We start from the raw sequence: 14,012 nt of genomic DNA, 5'->3' as shown, positions 1-14,012 counted from the left end.
TTTCTTAGGAGGCCCAGGTCCAGGATTCAGGTTATCACATGGGAATCCAATGAGCCGTTGTATAGAAAAAGGTCTTTACATTCCTTTCTCTCTGCTATTATATATAAAATGCCAGTGCAGCAAGGAATTTCAGCTTGTGTGATTAAGCAGAGGAAACTGCACAATCTGAACCTTAAACTTGCAGATTTTGGTCTTTTCCCTCTTTCTGCCAGTAAATGTTTGAGCCAGTCATTACTTCTAATATATTGCATGAGATGGCTTTTATCTTTTCTTCCTCAGAAAATTGAAGAAAAAGTCAAGAAAAAGATTTTGATGGTACCACTAGTATTTGTGATATCAGGTATTTTCTCTTGTAAAAGAGAAAATTTATCTATTAATCGTCCAAGTCACCAACCTCCAAGAGCTCTTGCAGATCTAAGCTGATATTCAGACTTCTAAAAGGGTTTATCTCAGCTGTTGGAGGAACCTACAGAATTTTTTATTTCCATAAGGTGAACAGATCCAAAGGAAGAAACTCAGAGGCAACTCACAAATGCTAGGAGAAGCCAAAAATTGTTCTTTTTTAAATTAAACATTCTTTATCACTATTGCATTGTGTTCTTTGAGGGCCTCTAGGCAAAGCAAAATCCATGCTTGATTACATGCAATATAGAGACGTTGTTCCAGCTTTTATGAGGCCTTTAGGCTCATCCTGTGGAAATTCATGCTGTGTGCTGTGTTCGTGGTGTCTTTAGGTCTTGTCTGCAGCAATTACAGAGAGTTTTAGGAAAGTCTGCAAGAACTGTGAGTTCCTATCATGGTCCCTGTGAGACCTGTCCTGACTCATAAGGCTTCCTATGGACAACTTATGACCAGGAAAGATAGAGGTGATGAAAGTACCGAATGACAAATAATGATACTCCTGAGAAGGCAAATGAGGAGCTTTTTTATTCTATGGTATTTTGACAGACCATCGGGGTGAATCAGGAAATTGAAGTCATTGCAGATATACAACTGATAAAAAGAAATATTTGTTTCTGACCAACTCACTGTTGTGAGATGGGCGAATCCAAGAGCATATCAAGATTAAAACTAGGATTGGATGTCTGTAGGGAAAACTACTCAGAGTGATCATACTTAATGCTAAAATATATTTCAGAAGGAACATCAACCCAAGAGACAAAGAAATCTTTGGAGGAGGAGGGAAGAGGAGCCCTGCTCTGTCTGAGAGCTGAAAGGCTTCTTGGCTTGGTGCTCCAGTACTGCAGCTCCTGTGAAAGACGGAGGAGCATCTGGAAGGAGAAAGGAGTGTGGGGAAGAGAGCAAAGAGGAAATGGAGCAGGAAACTAGAGGCACTCTATCAGGGGAACAGGTAGAACACAAATAGAAAGATGAAGGGGTGAGAGGAGAGAAATATGCAGAAAACCTTTTTTAAAAAGAAGAAAGATATGGAAAGAAACACACACAAAGAAGAGAAGGCATCAGGAAGATATGAGAGAGGGACAGGAAGGAGTGGAAAAAATGATAGAAGAGGAAGGAAATATCTCTGCATTTGCACAGGAGGGTATTATACACTGTTTGAAAGGAGAGGGCTCAGTCATGGGAAGGGAAGGGGAGACTCTGGGCTGAGGCTGGACAAGAAGTTTTGAGTGACTGGGAACCAGGCCAGCAGTTCCTTCCACAACATCCCATCTGAGGGCACCACAGCCACCCCCACGTGTTTTTAATCTCCAAGGTGATTGACCCTAACAGAGACAGCAGCTCTCAACCAGAAGTGGCCTATTTGCTTCCAACTGCTTGTTCTCTGCCAGCCCATCAAATCTCGGTGGTGGTGGGGACCTCCAGTTGACCACATCTTCTTCTGTTGCAGAGATCCCGGTGTAACTCCGCAGACAATGTCTGCCAGACAGGCACGAGGAAGGCGGGACTTCACTCTTTCCCTGCCTCATCCACGCCACGTAGTTGTGAACTTTGGAACGTAATTAAAAATATTTAAATTCTGACTTTATTAAGTGCAATCAAAAACTTCCCCCCCCCCCCAAAAAAATGCATATTGAGTGCCAAGGACGTTAATCAGATGCAATTAATCCCCAAAGGCAGGGCTGGAATAACAAACCTCCCAAGAGCTGAAGCAACATAGTGTATGTTCTCCTTGCACGTTATTCTACTAAATGTGCAGTTTCAGTGGTGGGATGCTGTGAAACCATTGCTACAAAGCACAAGGCGCAAAGCAGCTACGATCCTGTTGCCGTATTTGACTTGTAGTTGCTGTTCTTTCCCCTCGGTGCAATGGCACCGTAGGTAAATCGCAGCCGTGGTCAGATGCCGCTTCAGCCGGGCCCTTCCCGAGGGGGCTCGGAAGCCGGGGCGCCCCGACGGCAGCGCCGGGCGCTGGGGGCACTTGGCTCCGTCTTGAGCGGGAGCCGGTCCCCGCGCCCGGCGCTTTCGGAGCGGCGTTTCCCCCGCGCCCCCTCGCTTTCCGCGGCTCGACAGCTGCCGGGGGCACCTGTGCCACGGCGGGGCCGGGCCCCGCTGGGCTGGGCTGGGCCGGGCCGGGCCGGGCCGGGCGAGCGAGCGCCCGTACCGACCCGATCCATCCCGTCCCGTCCCGTCCCGGGCCGGGCCCGCCCTGGCGACGTGGGTTCGCGGCTCCTCCCCGCCGGGCGCCGTCCCACGGCCCAGGTGTCCGCCGCGCCGCTCCTCCTCCTCCTCCTGCTCCTGCTCCCCGGCAGCGGGTCGGAGCGGCGCGGAGCGGCCGTCCGCAGCCGCGGAGGTGGGCGGTGCGCGGGGGCGGCGGATCCGGGGCCCCGGCATGGCCCGGGGGCGGGCGCGCCGCCGCCGCCCGGCCCCCTGAAGAGCAGCGGCGGCGGTGGCGGCGGGGTGCGGGTCGTGGGGCTCCTCCACCCGCGGCCATGTCCGGAGCCATGAAGTTCAGCGGGTACCTGAAGGTGCGGATCGGGGAGGCGGTGGGCCTGCAGCCCACCCGCTGGTCCCTGCGGCACTCGCTCTTCCGTAAGGGCTACCAGCTCCTGGACCCCTATGTCACCATCAGCGTGGACCAGGTGCGTGTCGGGCAGACCAGCACCAAGCAGAAGACCAACAGGCCCACCTACAATGAGGAATTCTCCACCATGGTGACTGACGGCCATCAGATTGAGTTCTCCGTCTTCCACGACACTCCTATCGGCTACGATGACTTTGTGGCCAACTGCACCTTGCACTTCCAGGACCTCCTGCGCTCCGTGGGCCCCAGTGACAACTTCGAGGGCTGGGTGAGTAGCTGTGCTGAGGAGAAGCTGGACCTGGGCTTGTCTCCGAATGAATGGACGCGTGTGCCGAGGAGCGCTCGCAGGGTGCTCGCGGAGCCAGGGCTTGTCCCCGCATGCCTGTGCCGCGGGTGCATGCCGCCCGGCATGCCTGTGTGTGCTCACGCAGGTGTACGCTCATGCCTCTGCCCGGGTCCTTGTGTGTAGCAGGCAGGCAGCAATGGGCTGAGCAGATTTGCAGCCAGGCAGATGTGGGAAAGTGGTGAATGCTCTTCCAGCTGGTGCATTTGGGACTTAAAGAACAAAAAGCCTCAGCTGTCACAGCTTGAGGGACAACACTCCAGCTGAGCCCTGTAAAGCCTCTCTTCTTTGTAGGCTGGAAGAGAGGAGACACAATACTTACCAGCAAGGTACACCTGCAGACTCACGCTTAGGCATCTTCTCCCTTTTGCTGAGCACACAGAGACGTACTTGGGAAAAGGCAGATGGATGGATTTCTGCTCCGATCTGCACATGCTTGCACGGTTGTTTGATGTGTGCATGCAAATTGGTTAGACTTTTGAAGAGAATGACAGGACCAGTCTGATACACAGCATGTATACCACTGCACTGGTTAAACACAGTTTCGCTTACAGTTAATTCTAGGGTATTTCTATGTAGGTGTCACTTGCACCCGGCCCAGAGTACTTCATTTATGCCTCAGTCCTAATAGTAAGTGAAAGGAATGGTATAGGCTCTATTTGCTTCCAGTATGGTAACGCAGGAGGTAGTGAGTAAATTGATCCAGTGTGAGATAGTGGTTCGCCTGTGTTAGATTTTTTTTTTTTTTAAAAAAGGGGGGGGGGGTGAAGAGAGAAGAGTTACCTCATTCTGGGTAGAGAAGGTGCCGAAGAACTCAGAATTTCCGAGGATATTATAGATATTGACTTTTTTGAGACTAGGAAATTCAGTACGTGTGGTCAAATAACTACCACAATAAAATCAGATGTGAAGGAAAGAGCTGACACTGTAGAGAGCAGATAAGTATCTAGATTGTATCGCTAGAGAAAATGCTAATGCTTTCTGTTTGCAGTCAGTGTCTGTGACTAAGATGTGATGTTACATCTCTTGTGTGATTACAGGGAAATACCAATCACGGGAGCACTTAGTGCTATTATACTAATACTACTTCTTATGATGCTTAGGTATCCTACGGATAGTTGTGAGGTTCCTGTGTTAAAGGTTATCTCTGTCAGATGGTTGTTGATGTGATAATCCAAGGTAGCCACAAAGTAGTTGGCTCGGTTATTGCTCCTAGCGAGATAGCCATAGGAGAGCTCAGCATGGGTTAGCTTGGCGGGTACATACCTGGCATCCCAGGTCGGTTGTGCTGTGCCCCCCAAGAGGGATGGCTCTGGGGGCTTCTGCTAGAACATTTTTAAATACAGAATCAAAGGGACAGGGCAAAGGACGGAGCTCAGGATAGAGAGCTGTGGTTTGTTGGGGTTGGAGTGTTCACGTTTGATTTGGTGGTGGTGGTTTTTGCTGTTGAGAGAGCCCTTACCGTCTTGGAAGGCTGGAGTCCTATCAGACAAGGTCTGGCCTACGCATGGGGTTTGGACTGCTTTGTTGTGGAGATGGTGGCCTTACTGGCTTTACAAAAGTATCCACAGCAATACTGCCTGCAGTGTGGATGCGAGTATGTTCAGGGGCCCACTGTGTTGTTTCATACATCCTGCAGACGCTCTTTGCTTAAGATGCATGCAGTATGTGGCCTGCCAAAGACCTCTCTAGCCTTTTTTGAGGGAAGAATTTCTTAGCCCTGTTGGATGGGCATATGTTTTATGAACTTTTTTCCCCCCTCTCTGTGAATTGATGAATGAGAAATCTTTTTTTTTTTTTTAACTAGACTGATGTAAATTGATGTTACATCTGTGCACGTAAGCAAATCTGAGAAATGCTGTCTCCTTTAGGTTAATGTCTAAGAACTGTGAGTGGGGTGGATTTAGTGGGGAGGGTGAGCAAGTGGTTGTCTTCTGTTCCCTTTCTCCTCTCCCCTCTCCTTCTGTCTCCCTCCATTAGCATCTCACATAGCGTGCGCTCAGAATCACATGATGACATGGGAACAGCATCTTGCCCTGATAATTTAATATTTCTTGATAAATTCAGCAAAGCTGTTGCTGGATTTTGTGCAATCTGAAGAGTAATAAATGCTGCTTTGTATTAGCCCAAGGCCTGTGAACTGCTGGCACGCTACAAGACAGCGGAAGGGCTTTAGAGATGATTTGCAACATCTCTACCCCAAAACCCCTCTTACTGCCCTTTTTCCAACCCCCAAACAAACACGCATATGCTGATATAAGCAAAGAATGAAAGGAATGGAGTGATAGGAAAATGAATGAATCCTCAAAGTTTAACTTTGCTTATACATGTACAGGATAATCCCTGGGAAAGCAGTTAGGCTTTTTTTTTTTCTAGAGTTATGTGTTCCTTCAATACAAAATGGTTGAGAAACAGTGAAAAGAGTCCCCTTTGCCCTGGGCATTAAAGCACCCCAGGATATCCTGTCATCTTGAGAGGGAATTGAAGGGAGATTAGAGTTCGTATGTTTGAATTTCTGGACATGTGAGGGAAGGAAAGGATGTTTTATCATCCTTTGGATTTGCCGTAGAATCTTAACACTCGCTTTTCAGAGAAGACAGAAGGACAAAAATACATTGGTAAACTTCTAATGCTTCTGATTTAACACAGTGACGTGGGACAGGGCCTCTGGCTGTTCTGCCCTCCCCTCAGCAGGGGACCCAAGTCCCTGCGATGCAGGAGGACAGGGTGGGATTACCTGGGGCAGTTCCTTGGCCCGTGCACTGGCCTGAGGGTTTCGGTCTGAGCTTTCAGACTCTTGCCGTTCTCTTGATACACTCGGGTTTTCTTCTGCTGATAAAGGTGATTGCTTAAAACATTTGTCACCGCCACTTGTGGGAACAGTAGGAAGTGACGGTGGGAAGCAAGTAGGAGCCGTTGGCGTGCGAGCGTTGGTCCTTCTCAGATGACTTGCAGATACATCACTGCAATTATGTCCCTAAACTTTTATGCATATGAGTGAGTGTATGAACATGAATTGTCTCATCATTAATGCTTATACATCTGAGTCATCCCACAGGGTACTGGGACAGAGTACCATGTTCACTGTTTGTGTTAAAATCTATATTCCAGAGGTTCTTCAAAAACTACCTATTTTTTCTAACCTCTCGATTTTTTTTCTGAAGTCTTTCTAATGAATGTGTTACCACAGCCTGAATGATTTTTAGTTTGCATATTAGTTGTTAAACACATTTGATTAACTTTACACAGATCCAATTTATAAGAACATATTATCTTCAAGATCCTGTTCTGTTTCCCATTATTTGTGTTTACTTGTCAAGCTGCAGAGGAGTAGCTTTTATTAATACTGTCAATTAAATGCCACCTTGCCTTCAGTGTGCTTCGGTGCAGTTAAAACTGGCAGCAATCTCTCCAGTACTGTGTTTTTCTGGTAAGTATTTTCCTGTAGATCAAGTGGGTGTGAAATTCTGCAAACCTGAAAGGTAGCATTTTACACAGGTGCACATGACCCTGCCGGGTGCAAAGCAGGTAGAGAACTGAGTTGGCTGTTACCAGAAAGCTCTTATGATTTACACCGTGGTTGAAACTTTTCTTTTAAAGTGTTTGTTTAATTTTGCACTAGCATGTGCAAGACGTTTTTTTACTCTACAAGCATTTCAAAGGTATTGTGTCTTCTTTAACCATTTCTGAGTGCAGTATAGGGAACAGTCATGTGACAATAAGACAACATAAATAATTTGGAGTGCTGAGTTTTAATTGAAAGGAGAAAAATTTACAATATATCAGAAGTGAGTATCTTAGTTTTAGTCCTGTGAGAGCTATGTAGCAACTGAAATATTTTTCTTTTCTTTTCTTTTCTTTTCTTTTCTTTTCTTTTCTTTTCTTTTCTTTTCTTTTCTTTTCTTTTCTTTTCTTTTCTTTTCTTTTCGCCTGGAGCAACATTGTAAAAGATGCTGAATTGCATTGTTGCTAGTGAATGATTTATTTATGATTACAGAAATTGGTAGTGCATGGATAGAGATGTCATAATTTCTAGGACTTTAATGAATAGTTAAAACTCAAACCTATTTTTGTCTGGATCTTGAAATAACAATTCACCTTAGTATACTGAAGGAAATTAGATAACAGATGGACCATTAGATTGATGAACCAATCGCAACTTCCTGATGGCTTTGTTAGCAATTGCTCATAGGAAAACTGTTAGGTTTGTTTGCAGGAAGAGATAAAAACAAATAATTCTCATACAGTCCTGAACTTGAACTCTTTCACCTGTATCCTTTTCTATGACTTTTCTTTCCTAGGCAAAAAGAATTGTTTTGCCCTTCTTTATATGCAAATGCATTATTTACTGACCATTAAACTGAAGAATTAAAGGAAAACACAACTTCATCCCCAGAGTATCTGTACCTCAGCAGAGAGCCAGGGTGCTACAGGCTGAATAAGGCAGGGCTGCTCCTTGGTGTAACTACCCTTCATGGCAGAGTGTTCTCCAAGTGCACAGTACTGGTACATGGAAATCAAAATATTTGTAGTTGTTGACAGAGTATTTTGCGATGCAGGCTGTCGGTGAGGATTTTGTGAGGGCCTGTTTGAAAAAGATTTGTAGAGAATGAGGTGATTGCTTGGCGAGATAGAAAATGGGGCTGAGTTCAAAAAATGATGCTGTCTGGGTTGGTTCCTGCCTGTCTGTGTCAGCCTGTGTCCATTTGCAAAGATGGACTGCATCTTCTAGGGCTGCAGCAAGTGGTTTCTCCTTCTATAGGTCTTGGCAATAATATTCCATATGTATGATTTCTGTTCCCCGGTACGTGACGAGAGTGTATATAGTGGAGATTTCTGACCTCTGTTAAGGTTATCCTACACATTAATTGCTAACAAGGCTTGAGTAAACTAAGCAGTGTCCCTATTTCTTGTTAGGTTTAAAATGTTTCTGTATTTACTGATTTATTATTACAGATAGGCAGTTACTATGGTTGAATGGGAATGATGGAGAGAAACACCCACTGCGAGGAGATTCTTGCAGGATATCAGAATTTCAACTTCTGTTTCTTTCATTTAGCATAAAGCTATACTTTGTACATCCAAAGAAAACCTTCGAAATGCTGGCCGAGTCCATGACATCTGGGGTCCTGAGTGTGCCCTGCAGCATGTGACAAAGATTTCACCCATGCTAATTCAGGGGTTGGGGCCAACGGCTGGTGCTTGAGACTCCTTTAGTGGTGTTAATCGTGATGGAAAACGTTCTTGAGGGTGCTTGGACACCTGGGCCACCGAGTTGCTGCTGTTGAGGCTGCCTGCGGAGAAGGAGGCGCGAGGCCGGGCTGACAGCAAAGCGAGATCCCCGGCAGTGTGCTGTCCCGCACGGCGTGCGTGCAGCCCTCACGCTGCCGCGGTGGGTATCCCCCTGTTTGCCCTGTGTATTTAGCTCTTACCGCAGGCCTTTTTGTGACATGGTATTTCATCTAGGCCATCCAAGACTTTGTTTTGAACGTTTTCTGAGTAATGGTTTGGTTTCAAGCCATTCTGAGCTTTTAGGCAATAAAATATCCCCAGAAAATAATGTCAAGGGGGCAATTGAGCTCTTGAAATGCCATTAGAAAATCTACTGGTTTACAGTGTAATTCAGTATGAAAGCATATCCCGTACTGAACTAAGACTCGATTGTTTCGCCCGCCCTTTCTTTACAAACTGTTAAAGTGCCTTTGATGTTTTAGGCTTGATTGTAGCTATTGTGCTTTGCTAATGCAATCAAGAAATCGAGGACCTTTTGTGTAACTCTGGAATAGGAGACAAGTAGAAGAGATACTGAGTGCAATGAGTTGCTAACCACTTTGTAAATGATTCTGGATCAGGCATCCTACTTGCCTGTCTCAAAGATCTCAGCCTTTTTAGGGATGCAGTTAGTATAGAGGAACATGCTCTAGACTTCATTTCTTCTGGAGACAGTGAGCAATCTCTATTCTGGTTGCTTATTACACTTCCACCCATTTGTGGGGCCGTGCAGTGAACGAGACTGGAGCCCTGGATGACTAACCAGGGTTGGCTGGTTGCCTGATGCTGTTCACCCTGCAGCTCAGCAAGCAGTTCTCTCCGGAGCCATCCCCTCGGCTGTGCTGGTTGTGCTGTGTACAAGAAACTACGTCTGGTTATGAGGAGAAAAGCTTATTTCATAATTATATTAAAGATAGCAAATGTATGTCTAAAACACAGTGCATCCTGAAGCTTCCAATTAATGTTGCTAAACCACTTAAGGTAAATGATTTATGTCTCTACCATGCCAGTGACTTTTTTTCCTTTCACGTTATGAAATGTTCTCGTTACTCAGTCAAGTCAATCACTGAGGAAGCTATCCTGCTTTCTTATTAAAGCCAAATTTGCCCAGGGAAATGGGAATCTAGACTAGCCATGCTAGTAAACCTTCTTCAGTCATGTCCGCACCAGGTGACAAAATACTGTGCGGAGAACCGTGGTGTAGTGTCAAGTGGCCTGTGTCTCTGCAGGTCATGGGCAATGCCATGAGCAGACACACAGCCCAGGGCTGTGTGGGTAAGTGTTCCTCAGCCCTACTGATACTCGGTGCTAAAATCTCAGTGTTTCTGCTGATTCTGAGGTGCTGGGAAAAAATAGCCTTCTTGTTGCCCTCCTGAGGCCTTGTCCCTTCTTATGCTAGACCAGAAGCATCTAATCAATGATTAGATCCACCCCGCAGGCCTGCCAGAGCAGTTTGTCCGGCCAATGGCCTGCTCCCTGCTTTGCTCTTCTCTGGGACCCTTAAGATATGAGGGAGAGGGAGCAGGCTAGAAGAGCTCTTCTGGCAGCCTCCAGCTTGTTTTCAGCCACTAGCTTACTTGTGGGACCTGTGTTTAATGCATCTCCAGAAAGCCTCACGTTGTTTAGCCTGCCAGTGATCCCTGTCCTGATGGAGGGTTGCACCCCTCTAGATAGAGGTGCATCTGCCATGGGCAGGTGAGAGGGCACCTGTGTTTTGCTTACGTGACGTGCACATCAGATCCTGGCTTGTGAAAGGTCGTGTCCTTGCAGTGCCACCTTGCAACCTGATAACGCTTGTCCTGGAGGGCAGCCTGGGAACCCTGGTACGAGGCTAAGCAGAGACAGAGGATGTCCAGGTCCCTGCCCTGGACTTCAGGTCTGGGACAAGATTCAGGCTTTTGTGCTAGCACTGGCTGGAAGTCCCCTCTGTGCTCCCCTGTACAGTGTGGACCTACCCTCAGCATAGATGCAGCTTGTACTGGAGTACAGCGTGCTGCTGTGCCTAGAGTTACCTGTGAGCTTTGCCAATATAAAAGAATGTTGGCAGGGGGAAGAGGGAGGGGGACGGAAACCTGTGGATGACATTACCTGAAAACTTTTTATTGTCACACACCTGCCAAGTTTCGAAAGTATCAAATTTCATTAGTTAGTTGATTGTATTTGAGTAAGTGAGAAGGTGGCTGCTCTCCAGACCCTTTTCAGGAGAGGTTCCCTTGCCATTGAACACACAGAAGATATACTGGTGCAGAAACAGTTAGGCAGCTTTTGCTATCTGGCTTCAGTTGGTGAGATGGGAGATAGATTATTTATTCTGTTTTTTAAACCAGCATTGCAGTGCTGGTATAGTGGCAATTTTTTGCACTATTTGTTTATTTTCTTATTGCAAGGTAGATATTTCTGTCAAAAGAAGTAGGGGAGGGAAATATATCCATATAGGACATGTTTATAGAAGTATAATTTGGTATATGAATATTACATGTCTGCTTTGGCTTAAAAAAAAATCACCTGCAGTGTGAAATCATTTGGTGGGTAGACTAAGCTAAAAGGTACCCTAAAAAGGGGAATGTGTATTTGCTGAGGATGTCTGGGCTGAGTTAGGCCAAAGATCATCAAAGACCTATCACCTCCTTGGTGGAGGCAAGTAAGAAAGAAGACATGAGAAACGCGACATGCATGTCTGCTATCCCACAGCACTGCAACCAGTGGTGAGAATAATACTGACGTGTGATCTGACAGCTTGCACCTACGAGTTTAGAGGAGAACACTGAGGTGATAGCTCCATAATTTGAACACCGAGGTGGTTTTTGTGCCTTTGTCTCATGTTTGGCACCAGCCATACTCAAAAGCAGCATTCTCATTGTCTGCTGGTCTGGTTTGGTCTGAAAAAGCAAATCTAATGTTCCTACAGCACCTCTGATTTCTAGCCCTCTGTTCGGCCTGTTTTGTGGTTTCTGTTTTTCCTTTGCCTGTTTGCTGTCTTGGCTCTTTGTCATTAGTCTCCATTTTAGTGTGATACCGTGCCTTGCGTTTCTCTTATAAATTTGATTTTACTCTGTGAAGTAAGCAAGATGTCACTCGTAAACAAAGCTATTCGTACGTGTCTTCGCTGCGTTTGTACCTTAAAGCTCCAGGAGCAGTGGGATCTTAGCTTGGCAATCTTGTTACTGCTTTTGGACAGAAAATATTTGCCATCATTCATACTTGAGAGAGGTTGTAGTAGCTTCCACCAGGGACCAGTCATAACTGTGCTGAGTGCTGTAGGTATGTGTAGAAGAGAGGGACAGGCACTGTCAGAAGGGTCAAATTTAGGATTATGTCAATTTACTTTCTTTTTTTCTGTTCAGATGGTAGAGCCAGCCAGCTTTAGCAAAGTTTTACTGTAAAAAATAGCATGAGATAACTGTATTCTTAAGTTCTTTGTCAGACAAAATAGTCGTAACTAACTGTCGTCTTAGATAGCATTGGAGTTGGCTTGTCTACATGTGAGTTAGTTAATCCCTAAAGTGATTTTCTCCATCTAGAACAGGCAATAAATTTATTCTGTGTTAAGTGTAGTCCAGTCTGGATTGACTTGATTGAGAGTAAAAAGCTCACTATTCCAGATCAAGAACAACTGATAAAGAAATAACATATCCTGTATGAACTCCTACTTTGTTCTGAATTTGTTTTCCTCTGTAAACAAGGGTGTACAGTGGTTATTTGTCAGCTTCTTGCCCAGGCCTGAGGACAAGAGGAAAAACATGTTTTTCTAAGCAGTGAAACCTGGTAATTGATTCACTGAACACTTTCTTGTGTTTTCTATCCAAAGAAGATGGGGAGAAACCTTCGATACGGCAGAGACTGATTCCTATCCTTCCCCCACGTGTAATCTCTGTCACACTCCATATGAAGCTGCTGTCAGTGTTTTGCTTTGCTAGCAGCTATTTTTAACAACGCTGAAATGAAAGTCGTTTTCCTCCTTTCACACTTGGAAAAAGTTTGCCTGTATCTTTTGAGATTTCAGCAGGGTGGGAGCCCCGTGGTTGGCACTACTTTCACTTGCCAGTTTTGCATCAGTGGATTTCCAATGTCGTCAGCGGAGTTACGCTGCCAGATTTGCAGCATAAGTGGGAGAAGAACTGGACACATTTCTTTCCTTCTCTTCACATGCAGCAAGGATTGTTAATGATAGCTGAGTTATACATTATTTATTGAGCACAGAGAGTGCTCATGGAGCTCTGAGAAAGAGGAAGAAATTGGCTCCAGCACAATAGTTTATTATCTAGGTCATTCAGACTGTAGCGTGTAACATTAATACATTTGATGAGAATTTATTCTGCAAGGCAGTTTGCTCCTAAACATGGAGAAAAAGGTAATGATGTGAGGAGAAATTTCCTGCGTCGATCAAATCCATGGTGGGATTTCTTGCAAGGCTCCTAAGTTGGAAGGCGCTGTTCAGCACGAAACCTACAGTGGCCTCAATGTGTAGGGTGATCCTCCATCCCCTAATAGGGCTTTCTGGGAGACTGCTGTGTATAATCAATTTGCAAGATGGAGGCCCAGACTTAGCACTTCATTATTTGTGTATTTAATAGTAATGAAAAATCCAGTGTAGAAGCTCTCAGTACTCCCCCAAGAATTGCTTGGAAGACCAGCTCTTGAGAGGGGATGTTTTATTGGAGATTGACTGTAGGGTCATTTCCAGCTGTTCCCTTTCTTAGAGGTTTTGACCTCCCACCCCTGGAAGGGATTCCTGATGTGGCAGCTTACTAGCATTTATTTTAGTGCAGGTCTATATGCTAAGTTTTCCTTAACATACTGAGATGCAATTGTGGTGGTTTAGTAGCTGCTATACAAGCAACTGAGCTGTTCTTGGTTTGGAGCAGAGCAAAACTAGGTAGAAACCCAACTGTGCTGAGATAAGCTGTCTTCACTATTGAAACTAAGTGCTTATAATAACCCCATCTGTACTTAATGATAGTAACTCATTTTGACCAGATTTTCAAATAATTAGTTCAAGTAACATTTTGTCCATCTTTTCAATAAAAATAACAGAAATTTCCCCCCATTGTCTTGATTCTACAAAGTAATATATTTCACCTTCCTTTGCAAAATCTTGCTAAACAGTTTTTGGAGTTGGCCAAGGAGGATATCAAGTTCAGTGTGCTCACCTCCAAGAGAGGAGTGAGTTTTAGTACCATGCTAGAGTAAGCCTGGTCAGTAGGGCTTTGTGCTTTTATTTTGAAAGACACAAAAGGTTGTGATGTAGAAAATAGAAACAGGCAGTGGTGCTACAGAGACGGATCTGGTCTTTCTGTCATGTACTAGATCTGTATAGGTTGAGGCTAAGATCTCTGCCTCTACCTGGAGGACACCAGGACCTCTGCATTTACTGTTGTAGTGCTGTCTCTGCAGGCCTGGACTCACTGTATGCAA

General features: G+C 45.4%; 1 protein-coding gene across 1 annotated transcript in view; it reads left to right on the top strand.

Annotated features, from left to right (window-relative positions):
* The first annotated feature begins 2,891 nt into the window (after nt 1–2,891).
* The window catches only part of PRKCH (protein kinase C eta), a 117,093-nt gene continuing 105,972 nt past the window's right edge, over nt 2,892–14,012 (top strand). Inside the window, exon 1 of the mRNA XM_062576223.1 lies at nt 2,892–3,251. Within this exon, the coding sequence (XP_062432207.1) occupies nt 2,892–3,251 (360 nt within the window). The remainder of the gene's footprint in view (nt 3,252–14,012) is intronic.

This window comes from Rhea pennata, chromosome 5 (genome assembly GCF_028389875.1).
Source record: "Rhea pennata isolate bPtePen1 chromosome 5, bPtePen1.pri, whole genome shotgun sequence".
Lineage (NCBI taxonomy): Eukaryota > Metazoa > Chordata > Aves > Rheiformes > Rheidae > Rhea > Rhea pennata.
Note: the sequence above shows the minus strand (reverse complement) of the source record. Positions and strands in the feature narration are given on the sequence as shown.